A 15,976-nucleotide genomic window follows, 5' to 3' on the forward strand; every position below is an offset into this window, starting at 1 on the left:
CCTCCGACCCCGCTTCGGGCCTGGCCTCTCGCCGCGCTCCCGCCAGCCTCGCCCGCCGCGGGCCTCGAGGGCCAGGGTGTTGCCGGCCGACCCGCGAGCTCCCTGCGACCCCGGGCCCCCGCGCACGTGCTGGACGGCCCGGCCCGGGGCCAACAAAGGAGCCCCCGCCCTGTGTCTCGCGGGGGCCCAGCCGGGCCAGCTTCGGCCCCCCGTCCCCGCAGCCCCGCCGGGGATCCCTGAGCGCCTCCGGGTGTGGCCCCAGAACCAAAAATAACACTTGGGCCGCAGCGATGCGTTTCGGGAGAGCGCTGCCGAGGCGCGGGGCAGTGGCCGCCGGGCGCTTCCCTCCTGGGGTGGGGGGGCGGCCGCAGGGAAGCGGCTCTCGGCGCGGGCTCTCCGTGCGGGGACATGCCGAGGGCCTCACTCTTGAGGTTCCGGGAACCCCCGGGGCCGCGGAGTAGGCGGGCATCAGAGGGGCGGCAGAGATGGGCAACGGGAGGGCGCTTGCCTGGAACTCGCCTCCCCAGCTCAAGCCGCAGCGTTCCCAATGGGCTCCGAGCACTGCGGAAGGAACTCCTCCCTACAGAGCCAGAAAGCTTGAGCACCCATGGGTGTGGCCCCAAAATAAAACGGGGCAAGCGTCTTACCGCTGCACTCGCTTTCAGGTGCTTTATAAGAATTTTGACTTTAATGAAGTACAATCCATCTCAGGGTGGTCTTAAGAATGCATTTGAGGGCCCCTGCGATAGCACAGCAGGGAGCGCGTTTGCCTTGCACAGGGCCGACCTGGGTTCAATCTCCTGCATCCCACATGGTTTCCAGAGCACCCCCCCAAGCACCACAAGGAGTAATTCCTGAGTGCGGAGCCAGGAATAACCCCTGAGCATTAATGGGTGTGACCAAAAAAGCAAAAAAAAAAAAAAAAGTATTTTAAAAAAGTGTTTTTGAGGGGCCAAGTGATAGTCCAGAAGAGAGTGGGCTTGCTTTGCACACAACCAACCTAGGTTCGATCCCCAGCATCCGATATGGTCCCCAAACACCCAACAGGAGTAGTTCCTGGGTGCCGAGCCAGGAGTAACCTCTGAACATAGCCAAGTGAGACCCAAAAGTCAGAAACAAAAAAATTGAGGGGCGGGGCTGGAGCAATAGCACAGTGGGTAGGGCTTTTGCCTTGCATGCGGCTGACCAGGGTTCAATTCCCAGCATCCCATATGGTCCCCTGAGCACCGCTAGGAGTAATTCCTGAGTGAATGAGCCAGGAGTAGCCCCTGTGCATCCCTGGGTGTGACCCAAAAACCAAAAAAAAAAAAATTTGAGGGGCTAGAGTGATAGTACAGCAGATAGGGAGCTTGCTATGTACATGAATGACCCAGGTTCAAGCCCTGGCATCCTGTATGAGCCCTGAGTCCTGCTGTGACTGATCCCTGAGTGCAGATACAGGAGTAAGCCCTAAGCACAAGTCGGGGGACACACATACACGCACAAAACAATAAAAATGTATTTATTGAGTCTGATAAGCAACATGATTGTCTCCAAAACAGTGGGGGAGGCAGAGATTTGGTACAGGGGCTCATGGTATACCAGTTGCGCTAACCCTGGTTCAGCCCCCAGCATCACATAGGGTTCCAGAGCACCGCCAGGAGTGCCCCCTGAGCACTGCCACATGTGACCCGAACCCCACGAATGTGGCTGGGCATGCGTTTATTGAGTGCATGCTGCGCCTCTCGGCTGGAGTCAGGCCCTGGGTTAGAGTTCTTGGGACCAGCTCCAGGGCCTTCAGTCCTGGACGCCCCCACACCCCACAACTGTCACTGACCCAGACTCCAGGGGGACTCTGAGTCTCCCCGTCCTGCTTTGGTGCAAGGTGGCAGGACCCACTTCCTGCGCACTGGAACCGGGACCCAGCCCCTCCTAGGATCCCGCCTCTCCTGTGTGGCCACAAGGACCCACACGTCGGAGCTGCTGATGGCTGTGGTTTGTGAGGAATTCATCAGGGGCCAAGAGGTGGCTCAGCGAGCAGAGGCCCCTTTGCACCAGCACCTCAGGGGCCCCAGCACTGCCTGCAGGGACTCAGGTGACACATGGTTCTGCCTCACACCAGGAAGAACAAAAATTTCCAGAGAGCATCCGGCACAGGAAAGCTGTATCAGAGAATAGGGCATGGCCAAAAAAGGGACACAACGGCAGGCAACGGCTGGCACGGGCTCACGCACCTTTTTGGGTACTCCCCAAGCCCCTCAGATGGGCCTATGCACGAGACCCCGCCCATAGAAACAGGAGCCTGTTCCTGGGGCCAAGCACAGGGCTGTCCAGTGACTCGGTGGCCTAAGACATGGGCAGTTCAATCTGGCAATTGGATCTGGCAGGTCCCATGCTGGCCTCCAGCCTCCCTATTTGTGCCTGGGACCCACCCCTGAGCCTCACGAACGCAGTTTTTCTCTAACTCAGCTCCTTCCCACGATGTTCCTCAGACTCTGCCTTTCTGGGCCAAATTCTTACTACCTGCAGGAAGTCTTCCAGTACTGAAGCCTGGGCTCTGAAGTCACAGGGGAAGGATCTTTGTGCCCTAAGTGGAGTCTCCAGAAATTCTAAGGAGTGCCAGTAGGAGTTGGGATTGTAAAACTGGGCTCGAGATAGAAGAGGCCACTCTGTGATGCAGAAGCCAGGAATTTTATTGCTAGCTCGAGCTCGGGTCCAAGTCTCATCCAACGCAGTGGAGTCTTGACCAGGACCCTGACTCTTCGTTTCAGAGGGCATTATACAGAGTATGGTCACAGAAGCTGCTCATTCTTTACAGTTAACAAAAGACAGTTTCAGCACACAGTGATTGATTAAGCCCAGTTGCTGGACCCAGGAGCCTTCCAGGTGGGGTCAGGGTGGCTCCTTCCTCATTGCTTGATTAATGGGAAAATGAAACTATTTCAGTTCTTGGGGCTCAAGCAATAGCACAGTGGGTTGGGTGTTTGCCTCGCATGCGGCCAACCCAGATTCGATTCCCAGCCTTCCATATGGTCCCCTGAACACCACTAGGAGTAATTCCTGAGTGCAAAGCCAAGAGTAATCCCTGTGCATCGCCGGGTGTGACCTAAAAAAAAAAAAAAAGAAGAAAGAAACTTTCAGTTCCAGAAACTGAACGTGAGGCCTACCTGCTTTTTCTCCTCTCTGCTGCCTGTTATGGCGCTGCCATTGCTTCTCATGTGACTTATTTCTTCAGGATGGCTGAGGGCAGGCGTCATAGCTCAGCGTCCTCTGCAAGCGCCCCTGGGGTCTGGCCATGTGGGGGGCTGTGGTTCTTCAGCACAGACTCTGCCTCCCTGCGCTGGGTGCCAGCGTGTCTTCCCACATCCGCCATTCCAAATGAAAAGGAAAAAATGAGCATCCCTCTCCTATGGTTCCTGTACTTTCCAGAAACTGTAGCTTCCCCATGTGTGAGGGGCTGGTCGCATGCAGCCAGGCTTTTTGGCTTCCACTTTAGGTCTGGCAGGGCAGGACTGGCTTCCGGGGGCCTGAAGATCACTTTCAGCTGAAGGTGAGGGCTGGGGCTCTGCCCACCTGCCATGGGGCCCCCAGGGGACAGTGGCAGATCAGCATGGCTAGTGAGGGTCTAGGGTCGGCTTCATAGCAGAGCTCAGACGGCCTTTGAGTGGGGGCTGTGGGCCTTGGCCATCTCTGACCTCCCAGCCTGCATTAAGCTTTCCAACTGGCTGGGGGTGGCGGCGCTCTGCCCTATCTTGGGGTCCGGAGGGCCTATCCCCCTGAGCCCTAGATCTCATCTCAGGACGCTGCCCGGAGCTGTGAAATGGAGGGAGGAGTGTCCAGAGTCTGGGCAGTGGAGAGGTCTGGGGTCCTGGAGCTGGGGGGGATCATTAATGGTCTGCCGGTCACCAGGGGACACAAACCCAGCGCCAAGCAGGGGCCTGAGGGCTGAGGCTGCTGGGTGGGAGGGAGGAAAAAGCAGTCCCCAGGTCGGTCCCCGGTTCCAGGGTGGGCCGCTCTGCCTCGGGTCTCCTCGGGGGTTCCCTCCATGCTATGATGGTGGCCAGCATGATGACCAATGACCGGGTGTCTATCCACAGGAATGGAACCGAGTACCTGGAGAGTATCAGTAGCAGTACCAGTACAAGTACCAAGGAGATGGCGGCAGGAGGGGGTCTTCATTATTTCCTTATCCCTGGTGAGAAGGGTTACCCGTGGGCTGGGGTGGGCGCTGAGGGACTAGCACCGCCCAGGGTGCCCCCCACCCCCAGCTCCCAACCAGGCTTCACACACTGCCTGCTGGCTGGGCACCAAGACCCCAAGGTTGTAGAGGGGGTCCCCACTTCCCTGTGGCCAAGATCCCAGGATTCCTGAGGTGGGGAGACCCCAAACCAGGGTTCTCCAGGCCCCCGTGACATCTGGGGAACCGGGCCCTGGATGCTGCTCTTGGGGGACTGAGCCCCCCGCCCCATGGCCATCTGTCCCTGCTGTGTTCCACAGAATCTGAGGTTCCCACCCTGCTTCTTCCTGCAGAATTCCCTAAAATTCACTGGCCACAGGGTCTGCCATTCCCTGGCTGGGTGACACAGCGATTGTGAGCTGCAGCGTCGCTGGGGTCGTCTACCGCAGTAATGAGGTCAGACACAAGCCTGGGCCGGGGGCAGGGCCGGGGGGGTCGTTCCCCGTTAGCTCTGAGGTGACCCGGCCCTTCTTTAGCAGCTTCACAAGAACAAATAATAGTACAGAAGCTGCAGAGATGACCAGCGGCAGGCCGGCCCTGGACTCTGGCTCCAGGAGGGGACAGGTCCGCCCAGCCGGCCTCTGGGTGTGGTTGGACCCCAGTGGCCAAACTCATTAAAGCCTGGCATTGAGCCTGTTGTGTGACTGGTCCATCCAGCCCCAGCCCCAGCCCACCTTGTCCTGCAGCTCTGCTGGGCCCAGCCCTTCTGGGCTGCGTCCAGGGCGCAAGAGGAGAAACGGCTCTACTCCCCACGGAACACCCCCAAAGGAATGCCAGGGTCTGGCTCCTCTGCGTGGGGACTGCCCATACCTTGGGGACCCCGCCTCAGCCCTCCTGGCGGGCCTGTGCCAGCAAGGATCACAGGGAGAGGCAGAAAGGGGTCTCAGGACCACAAACAAGGATTTGAGGTGTCGGGGGCTCGCCACTCAGGCACTCATGGCAGCAGGACAAAGCCCCAGTTTCTACATCTTCCAGCCCTTCTGGAAGGGGGCCTGTGTGCCAGGCAGTACTCAGCCCCTCAGTCCTCTCCCCAGTCTCTCTGCAGGGGCCTCCAGCCCTCTGAGACCCTCTCTATCTGCTTGGCACCCTGCCCTCCCACACCCTCTAACCTCCTCCAGGAAACCTTCCAGGATAGACACCTTCTAGCACCAAGCTCCCTGCTCTCATGCTGAGAGCAGTAGTTCCAGGGTTTTGGGGAGGGGTGGACCTTCAGTCTGATGGGGGTTCCTATCAGGAGGACCTGGTATCTCCATGTGTATCTTGTGGGAGGTGTGGGGTGACAGAAAACCAGAGTCCTTCCTAGCCCCAGGGGCCACCCCTGCTGGTGGTCTACCAGGGCCCCCTCCATCAGAGGCCGGAAGGGGAGCACTGGGCCTCCCTCAATGGTTCCTGAGCACTGCCATGACTGATCTTGCGATCAGGTTCAGAAGTAAGCCCTGAGCACGACTGGGTGGGACACACACATAAAATAAAATATTTATTGGGTCTGATAACCAACACAGTTGTCAGAAAAAAAATAAAAATTGCTTGTGAGGGCAGAGAGTTGGTATGGGAGGTCAGGGTATGCCTGTGACGCTAACCCTGGTTCAGCCCCCAGCGTCACAAAGAGTCCCTGAGCACCGCCAGGAGTGCCCCCTGAGCACTGCCACATGTGACCCGAACCCCATGAACGTGGCTGGGCATGCATTTATTGAGTGCCCGCTGCACCTCTCGGCTGGGTTAGAGTCCTTGGGACCAGTTCCAGGGCCCTCAGTCCTGGACAGCCCCCCCCCGCAACCGTCACTGACCCAGACCCCAGGGGGACTCTGAGTCTCCCTGTCCTGCTGCCTTTGGTGCAGGGTGGCAGGACCCCCTCCCTGAGCCCCTGGAAATGGGACCCAGCCCCTTCTAGGGATCCTGCCTCTCCTGCGGGGCCGCAAGGACCCCCACGTGGGAGCTGCTGATGGCTGTGGTTTGTGAGGAATTCATCAGGGGCAAGAGGAGGTTCAGCAGCGAGCAGAGGCCCCTTTGCACCAGCACCGCAGGGGCCCCAGCACTGCCTGCAGGGACTCAGGTGACACATGGTTCTGCCTCCCACCAGGAAGAGCAAAAATTTTCAGAGGCCATCCGGCACAGGAAAGCTGCATTAGGGAATAGGACGCAGTCAAAGAAGGGGGCACAACGGCAGGCAGCGGCTGGCACGGGCTCACGCACCTTTTTGGGTACTCCCCAAGCCCCTCAGATGGGCCTATGCACGAGACCCCGCCATAGAAACAGGAGCCTCTTCCTGGGGCCAAGCACAGGGCTGTCCAGTGACTCGGCAGCCTAAGACATGGGCAGTTCAATCTGGCAGGTCCCATGCTGGCCTCCAGCCTCCCTGTTTGTGCCTGGGAGCCAGGAACTGTGTCACCCTGAGCATCAGGAAGGCCATTTTTCTCAAACCCAGCCCCTTCCCACGATGTTCCTCAGGAACCGCCTTTTTGGGCCGAATTCTCACTGCCTGCAGGAAGTCTTCCAGGACTGAAACCTGGGCTCTGTAGTCACAGGGGAAGGATCTTTGTGCCCTAAATGGAGTCTCCAGAAATTCTAAGGAGTGCCAGTAGGAGTTGGGATTGTAAAACTGGGCTCGAGATAGAAGAGGCCACTCTGTGATGCAAGGCCCTCCCGTTGTTCATCGATTTGCTCACAGTAAACCCTGTGCATCGCCTGGTGTGACCCAAAAATACAATAAATAAATAAATATATAAATGTAATTGTTTCCGTACCAGAAACTGAACCTGAAGCCTCTGATTTTTCTCCTCTCTTCCCCCGTCATGGCATTGCCATCGCTTCTCGTTGGCATCGCTTGGCTCGAGCGGGCCCAGTAACGTCTCCTTTGGAGATTTTATAGTTACTGTGTTTGGCATGTCGAATACATCAAGGGTGGCTTGCCAGGCTCTGCTGTGTGGGCGAGATACTCTCGGGAGCTTGCCGGGCTCTCCGAGAGGGGCGGAGGAATCGAACTTGGGTCGGCCATGTTGGCTGCGTGCAAGGCAAACGCCCTACCGCTGTGCTATCGCTCCAGCCCTAAGCAAGGAATTTTATTGCTAGCTCGAGCAAGGGTCCAAGTCTCATCTAACACAGAGGAGTCTTGATAAGGACCGGACTCTCATTTCAGAGGCGCCTTATATAGAATGGTTACACAAGCTGCTCACTCTTTATGGTTTACAAAACAGAGTTCAGGCACATTGTTATTGATTGAGCCCACACCCAGGAACTTTCCAGGTGGGGTCAGTGTGGCTACTTCCTCATTGCTTGATATCTGGGTAACCAAAACTGTTTCAGATCTTGGGGCTGGAGTGATAGCACAGCAGGTAGGGTGTTTGCCTTGCATGCGGCCAACCTGGGTTTGATTCCCACCATCCCATATGGTCCCCTGAGCACCGCCAGGAGTAATTCCTGAGTGCAAAGCCAGGAGTAACCCCTGTGCATCGCCTGGTGTGACCCAAAAACACAATAAATAAATAAATAAATGAAATTGTTTCTGTACCAGAAACTGAACCTGAGGCCTCTGATTTTTCTCCTCTCTTCCCCCTGTCATGGCATTGCCATCGCTTCTCATGTGACTCCTTTCCTCAGGATGACTGAGGGCAGGCATCAAAGCTCAGGGTCCTCTGCAAGTGCCCCTGGGGTCTGACCATGTGGGGGGGCTGTGGTTCCTCAGCACAGACTCTGCCTCCCTGCACTGGCCACAAAACGGAAAGAGAAAGTGAGCCCGCCCTCTGCAAAGGTTCCTGTGATTTCTAGAAACTGTTGCTTCCCCCATGAGGGTGGGGCGAGCCTGCAGCCAGGCTCCTCTTGCACTTTCAGTCTTGCTAGGCAGTCCTGTCTTCTGGCCGCCTGCAAGTCGCTGTGAGCGTGAGGTGAGGGCTGGGACTCTGCCCACCTGCCTTGGGCACCCCCGGGGGGGCAGATCAGCAGAGCTAGGGAGGGTCTAGGGTTGGCTTCCTAGCAAAGCTCGGAGGGTCTTTAGTGGGGGCTGGGGACTTCCCGTCCTGCTTCAAGCTTTCCAACTGGCCTGGGGCGCAGTCTGTGGGTGGAGAGTTCTGCCCTGCTCTGGCGCCTTCAGTCCGTGGGGGGCCTGTCCCCTGAGCCCTTGATCTCTGGATGCTGCCAGGACACTGAGATGGAGGGAGGGGGCGTCGGGAGTCTGAGCAGCTGGAGAAAGAGGTCTGGGGTCCTGTGGCTGGGGGGGACCATGATGGTCTGCTGGTCACCAGGGGACACAGAACCAGCGCCCCAGGCCGGTCTCCATCTCCAGGGGGTGCTCCTCGGCCTCAGGTCACCTCGGGGGTCCCCTCCATGCTGTGATGGTGGCCGGGATGATGACTGATGACCGGGTGTCTGTCCACAGGAGCGAGAGTCAGCAGCGAGGAGATGGCGGCAGGATTTTTCTTCTTATCCATGGTGAGAAGGGCTCCCGCAGTCTGGGGTGGGCACTGAGGGCCCGAGCACCGCCCAGGGTGCCACCCACCCCCAGCCACCAACCAGGCTTCACGCACTGCCTGACCGAGACCCCAAGGCTGTGGAGGGGTCCCGCTTCCTTGTGGCCGAGACCCCAGGATGCCTGAGGTGGGGAGACCGCAGTCCGGGGATCTCGGGACACCCATGTCATCTGGGGGTCCGGGCCCTGGGAGCTGCTCTTGGGGGACTGAGTTCCCCTGCCTCGTGGCCATCTGTCCCGCAGCCTCTGAGGTTCCCGGCCCTGCTTCTCCCCTACAGAAGTCCCTGACAATAGTGGCCTCAGGGTCTGCTGTCTTCTGGCTGGGTGCCGTAGCGATTGCGGCCTGCATCATAGGTGGGTTCACCTACTACTTCGTGAAGAAGCTCAAGGTCAGACGCAAGCCTGGGCCGGGGGCAGTGCGGGGGGGGGGGGGGGGTTGCTCTTCCCCATTACCTCTGAGGTGACCCGGCCCTTCCTTTGCAGGTTCACAAGAACAGATAATAATACAGAAGCTGCAGAGATGACCAGCGGCAGGCTGGCCCTGGACACCGGCTCCAGGAGGGGACAGGTCCGCCCATCCTGCCTCTGGGTGTGGTTGGACCCCAGTGGCCAAACTCATTAAATAAAGCCTGGCATTGAGACTGTTGTGTGCCTGGTTCGTCTGGCCCCTGCCCCAGCCCACCTTTCCTGCCACTCTTCTGGGCCCAACCCAGTGTCCAGGGCAGGAGGGAAGAAATGGCTCTGCTCCCCACGGAACACCCCCAAAGGAATGCCAGGAGCTGGCTCTTCTGCACAGGGACCGCCCATACCCTGGGGGCCCCCGCGTCCAGCTCTCCTGGAGGGCCTGTGCCAGGCAGGGTCGCGGGGAGAGGCAAGAAGGGGTCTCAGGACCACAAACAAGGAATTTGGGGTGTCGGGAGATCGCCACTCGGGCACTCCTGGAGGGCAGGACAAAGCCCCAGTTTCCAGACCTTCCACCCCTTCTAGACGGGGGGCCTGTGTTCAACCCCTCAGCTCCTCCCTTCAGTCTTTCTGCAGGGTTCTGTCCCTGAGGCCTCCAGCACTCTGAGGCCCTCCCTATCTCCTTGGCACCCTGCCCTCCCATACCCTCTCACCTCCTCCAGGAAACCTTCCAGGATAGACACCTCCCAGTACCAAGCTCCCTGCTCTCATGCTGAGATCAGCAGTTCCAGGGTTCTGGGGAGAGGTGGGCCTTCAGTCTGCTGGGGGCCCCTGTCAGGAGGACCTGGTGTCTTCATGTGTGCCTTGTGGGAGGTATAGGGGTGACGAAGAACCAGAGTCCCTCCTGGCCCTAGGGGCCACCCCTGCTGCTGGTGGTCTCCCAGTGCCCCCTTCCTACAGAGGCCAGAGCGGGGGACTGGGCCTCAGCTGCTTTTCCAGCTCTGTGCTTGCTCCTGTTCTCTGGGAACGGCATTGGGGAACAGGAAGCAGGTGTTTACAAAAACAGTTTCCAATCTCTCGGGTCGGCTGGGCCTGACTTTGGGTGCACATCCAGCCTTGAATCATTGTTTGCTGACAAACTGAAAAGCCTCTACCTCGTGTCTGATGAGTGTGGGAGCAGAGTGAAGAGTTACTGGAATTCCCCGCCCCCCCAGGCTGCTGGGGCCAGAGGCAACTCCCTGCCCACAGACTTGGGGAAAAATTCGGAGGGGCGGGGCTGAAGCGGGCAGGGCATTTGCCTTGCACGCAGCCCAGCCGACCCGGGTTTGATCCCCAGCATCCCATATGGTCCCCCAAGCACTGCCAGGAGTAAGACCTGAGCACTGAGCTAGGAATACCCTGAGTATCGTTAGATGTGACCCAGAAAGCAAAAAAAGAAAGAAAGAAAGAAAGAAAGGAAGAAAGGAAGAAAGAAAGAAAGGGAATTGTGGGGGGCTGGAGAGATAGCACAGCGAATAGGGCGTTTGCCTTGCACACGGCCGAACTGGATTTGTTTCCCAGCATTCATATGGTCCCCTGAGCACTGCCAGGAGTAACTCCTGAGTGCAGAGCCAGGAGAAACCCCTGTGCATCGCCAGGTGTGACCCAAAACGCAAAAAAAAAAGCAAAAAAAAAAAGGAATTGTGAGGGGCGGGGGGGACAGCTCAAGGGGAGTACCAAGGCCCAGCACCTGGTTCCTGGAGTAACCTAGACACACACCACACAGAACACAGGATGCTCCCAAGCTGCAGCTGGGGGACGCTTATAATAGTGCCCGCGGGCACTATTGCTCCCTTTTATAAGGATCTCAGTTCTTGGAATTTGGGCCAAGGAGAAGAGCAGAATTCCATCATTATATCCGTAACTAATGGCGTGTACAAAGGCCTATTTCCACATTAGGGCACTATCACAGATCTGGGGTCCTGGGTCCCAGGGTTTTGCTCTCTCCAACATAAGAAGTTCAGGCCAGAGAGATGGTTCAGGGTTCAGGTGATTGGCTGGCATATGGCCAACCGTGGCACTGCATGGTGCCCTGAGCCATGCAGGAGTGATCCCTGAGCACAATCACAATCACAGATCACAGATCATCCTGTTAATCGTCGATTGCCTCGAGCAGGCCCCAGTAACGTCTCCTTCATCCTAGCCCTGAGATTATATTCAAGGCTCTTTAGGAGAATGAGACCCATCATCGTTACTGGTATTTGGCATATTGGGTACGCCACGGGGAGTTTGCCAGACTCTGCCGTGTGGGCAGGCTACATTCGGTAACCTGCCAGTTTGTCCAAAGTAGGAATGAGATAATAAGATGTCATAATAGGATGTCGCCAGGGGGGCAGTTGGTGGGTGTGACCCCCGCCTACTGGAATTTGGAGGATCTGGGTGGAGGATGCTCGGCCCAAATCCGAGTAGGCTACTCGGATCCCTGAGCACAGAGCCAGGAATAAGCTCTGTTCGCCTCCAGGTGCAGCCTCAAACCAGGAAATAAATGAAGAAAATGTTCGAGGAACACAAATACATACCATCCCCGTTGGCCCCTTGGGTCTTGGCACAGATGGCTGTGGACAACATGAACCAAATAAAACAAGCCCTTATTTACTTGGAAAGGAAGCAGGGGGAGTGGACGCGCCCCTGCAGAGGTCAGAGCAGGCGTTTAAGAGAAAAAGCAAGCGCCAGGCAAACAGAGGGGGCGGGAGGGGGGGCGGGAGGGGGGGCGGGAGGGGCCCCAGGGAGGAGGCTCTTCTCTCGCTGCTTTCATGGTTTCCTGCATTTCCTCTTCCTGCTCATTCTCTTCCCCAATTTCTGACTGAAATCCTGGTCACATGTGGCCATGACCAGGTCACCATGGTAACTGTAGCTGTTTGTTCAAGCGTCCTGTGGTTGTTGCATTGCTCCCTGGTCAGGACTTGGCTCAGTCTCACTGAGGACCCAGGACTGACCCAGCCCGGGTTCCCCGCCCCCACCCCAGCAAGGACAGCGCCTGCCCACTGCCCGGCCTGCTGGGTACAACTCTGGGGGACTATGACGGATGGGGGCCATGAGCCACACGTTCTAGTTCTAGATCTGTTTATACAAAATGTAGCGCTGTAGCACTGTCCTCCAGTCCCATTGTTTATCGATTTGCTCCAGAGGGCACCAGTAACATCTCCATTGTGAGACTTGTTACTGTTTCTGGCATATCAAATACACCATATGAGAGCTTGCCAGGCTCTGCCGTGTGGGTGGGATACTCTCCGTAGCTTGCCGGGCTCTCTGAGAGGGATGGAGGAATGAAACCCGGGTTGGCCGTGTGCAAGGCAAACATCCTACCCACTGTGCTATCGCTCCAACCCATTCAAAATGTAAATTATTGGGGCTGGAGTGATAGCACAGCGGGTAGGGCGTTTGCCTTGCACGCGGCCAACCCGGGTTCGATTCCCAGCATCCCATATGATCCCCTGAGCACCGCCAGGGGTAATTCCTGAGTGCAGAGCCAGGAGTAACCTCTGTGCATCACCAGGTGTGACCCCCCTCAAAAAAAATGTAAATTGTTTTATTAAAAAAATTAGCGTTGGGGGGCCGGAGTGATAGCACAGTGGGTAGGGCGTTTGCCTTGCACGCGGCCAACCTGGGTTCGATCCCCAGCATCCCATATGGTCCCCCAAGCACTGCCAGGAGTAATTCCTGAGTGCAGAGCCAGGAATAACCCCTGAGCATCACTGGGTGTGACCCAAAAAGAAAAAAAAATAGTGTTGGGGTAATACCCAACAGTACTAGGATTAACTCCTGTCTCTGCGCTCAGGGATCACTCTTGGTGGGCTCCGGGGACCATATGGAATTCTGGGGATTGAACCCAGATCGACTGCGTGCAAGGCAATGTTTTTGTATTATCATTCCAAGCCTTTATTTATTTTCATTTTGCTTTTGGGGGGGCAGGGGTCACACCCAATGGTGCTCAGGGCTTGGTTACTCCTAGCTCTGCACACCTGGTGGTGGTCAGGGGACCATATGAGATGCCGGAGGTCAAACCCCAGTTGGCCACATGCAAGCCAAAGGCCCTCCTCGTGGTACTATTTGGTTTACAGGCCACACCTGGCAGGGTGGGGGGAGAGGCTTCTCCTGGTTCAGTGCTCTGGAGTTGCTTCCAGTGGTCCTCAAGGAACATGCAGGGCCCAAGGTTGGAAGCTGAAAGACTAGAGAAATAGTACAGAGGGGAGGGCATTTGCCTCGCATCTGGCCAACCCAGATTCGATTCCCAGCATCCTCGGTGGACCCTTGAGCACCAGGAGTGTTCCCTGAGCACAGAGCCAGGACTAACTCCTAGGCATCAGAATCACCAGGTGTGGCCCGAAAAAAACAAAATAAAACAAGGTTAGAAGCTGAAGCTCCTACATGCAAGGCAGTTTTGAATATGACCCCAGGACCAAAGCAAGCAATAACTCAGAAACTATAGCCTGGCTGAGGCCAAACTGTCAATAATCTAGGAGTCGGTTAGAGAGATAGTCCAGGCTGGAGAGACACCACTGACTGGAGAGATAGTACAGGCTAGAGAGATAGTCCAGGCTAGAGAGATAATCCAGGCTGGAGAGATAGTCCAGGCTAGAGAGATAGTCCAGGCTGGAGAGACACCACTGGCTGGAGAGATAGTCCAGGCTAGAGAGATAGTCCAGGCTGGAGAGATAGTCCAGGCTGGAGAGATAGTCCAGGCTGGAGAGATAGTCCAGGCTGGAGAGATAGGACAGGCTAGAGAGATAGGACAGGCTAGAGAGATAGTCCAGGCTGGAGAGATAGCACCAACTGGAGAGACAGCACCGGCTGGAGAGACAGCACCGAGGTCAAGGCTCTTGCCTTCCGCACAGTCGCTTGCCTGCATCCTCACCACCGTGAGTGGGTGTCTGTGGGTGTGTATGGGGAGGGCCGGGTGCAAACAGTCCCCGCTCATGCTGGCTCCTTCTCTGTTCTCACAGTGGAACTCAGGCTCCACCCAGGCTAGGCAGGCGCTGGCGCTGAGGCCCCTTCCAGCCCCATGCCCAGGTGAGAGCGGTCCAGATTCCCTCAAGTGCCAACCGTGGAGACTTCGCGGCGGAATCTCTGGGAGACCTGGAGGGGACAAGCGCGGTTCATGCACAGATTGGTGTGTGCTGGGACCCCCCACACCACTGACCCCCCCAGGAAGCAGGTGCATTCTGCAGGGACGCTGCGAGTTCCCGGGAGAAGAGAAGAATGAAGAGGATCTTTGTTGGGAGAGGGTCACACCCAGTGAGACTCAGGGTCCCTCCTGGCTCTGCACTCAGGAATTGCTCCTGGTGATGCTCCCGGACCATATGGGAAGCTGGGGATCGAACCCAGGTTGACTGTGGGCCAGGCAAGCACCCTCCCCGCTGTGCTGTCGCTCTGGCCCACAGAGGACCCCTCTGGGCCCTGTTCGGCAAGAGCAGCAGCAAGGAGCAAACTGAGTGGAGCCGAGAGCGATTCCTGTGCGGTCTGGGCGGGCTGGCCACCGCCGCACCCCTGGGACGCACTTTCTCTCTTCCGCCGATGGGGCAGAGGCACCAGAGGTGATGCCAAGTCATACCATTGTCACAGTCACTCCCACTCACTGCCTGGGAAATGCGTCCATTGCAGATGATTCTGGATGAACAGTCAAAAATGACTTCATTCTGCCCCATCCTTAGCCCACAGCTCGGCACTGTTTCCTCTGTGCAAAGGCGATCTCAGGAGCTCACAAACTCTCAACTATGGTTTCCTGAGGCAAGGGCCTGTGGCTGGCGGGAGCTGCCCGTGCCTCATGGCTCGCTGCACGGACACTTTCCGGGCACTGAGGCCCAGGCCCACCCTGCGGTGCTCCGGGGACCCTAGGGGGTCGGATCCGGACTGGCCACATGCTCAGCAAGTACTTATCACTTTACTATCACTCCAGCTTCTGAAACACTTCTTTATTTTAATTTTCTTTATTTTTATATTTTGGGCCTCTGAGCAGTGCTCCAGTGCCCGGGGGAGCACACCCTGCATTTCCAGTCTCCTGGGCCCAACAGCTCCAGGAATGGGGCACTGCTGTGTCCTCCTGGGAAGACCCCCCAGGGCTGCACCCAAAGTAAGGTGAACCAAAGTAAGGCACACTCTCTCTCCAACACCCCATAGGTTTGCTTTTTCAAAAATGATTTGGTTTTGGGTCACAGCCTGCAGTGTTCGGGGCTTAGTCCTGACCCTGCATGCAGTCGTCACTCCTCATGGGATGCCGGGATCAAACCCCATTAGGCCATGTGCAAAACAAGCACCCTCTACACTGCACTCTCTTCAGCCCTATAAAAGGTTTTGGTTTTTCCTTTCCTCGCGGACACCGCTGCCACAAGCATGGTGAACGTACCAGAAACCCGCCGGACTTTTTGTAAGAAATGTGGCAAACATCAGCCCCACAAAGTCACACAGTACGAGAAGGGCAAGGATTCTCTGTATGCCCAGGGAAAGCGTCGCTGTTATGACAGGAAGCAGAGTGGTTACAGAGGTCAAACCAACCCTATTTTCCGGAAAAGGCCTAAAACTACAAAGAAGATTGTGTTGCGACTTGAATGCGTCGAGCCCAACTGCAGATCTCAGAGAATGCCAGCCATTAAGAGATGCAAGCATTTTGAACTGGGAGGCGATACAAATAGAAAGGGGCAAGTGATCCAGTTCTAAGCTTCATCTTTTAATATGAAGACAGAAATCCTGGGCTGTGTTAGACTGATGGAGCAATCCATGTTTTAGGAGGGAAATTAAGTAGCGTCATGAATAAACTCCCTGAGAGAAAAAAAAAAAGTTTTGGTTTTAGTGCTTGTTTTTTTTTAATTTATTTCTTTATTTAGTTTTCTTTTTGGGTCACACCCAGCAATGATCAGTGG

The 15,976-nt window shown here is 56.7% G+C and overlaps 1 protein-coding gene and 1 long non-coding RNA gene across 2 annotated transcripts; both read left to right on the top strand.

Annotated features, from left to right (window-relative positions):
- The first annotated feature begins 8,003 nt into the window (after positions 1 to 8,003).
- Positions 8,004 to 9,313, top strand: LOC130042819 (uncharacterized). The gene is made up of 4 exons (XR_008795299.1): positions 8,004 to 8,097; positions 8,589 to 8,641; positions 8,957 to 9,067; positions 9,162 to 9,313. It is a non-coding gene; the product is annotated as an uncharacterized LOC130042819 (long non-coding RNA).
- A 6,112-nt stretch (positions 9,314 to 15,425) lies between these two features.
- On the top strand, positions 15,426 to 15,887 carry LOC130042818 (60S ribosomal protein L36a-like). Its single transcript, XM_056135024.1, has one exon. It carries the CDS (start codon positions 15,450 to 15,452, stop codon positions 15,771 to 15,773), a length of 324 nt encoding a protein of 107 aa, XP_055990999.1. The 5' UTR covers positions 15,426 to 15,449; the 3' UTR covers positions 15,774 to 15,887.
- Positions 15,888 to 15,976: the final 89 nt, after the last annotated feature.

This window comes from Sorex fumeus, unplaced genomic scaffold (assembly GCF_029834395.1).
Source record: "Sorex fumeus unplaced genomic scaffold, SorFum_2.1 ptg000110l, whole genome shotgun sequence".
NCBI lineage: Eukaryota > Metazoa > Chordata > Mammalia > Eulipotyphla > Soricidae > Sorex > Sorex fumeus.

Bases quoted from the DNA above. Each gene is read 5' to 3' on its own strand.
- LOC130042818 (XM_056135024.1), top strand. From the start codon at position 15,450: ATGGTGAACGTACCAGAAACCCGCCGGACTTTTTGTAAGAAATGTGGC.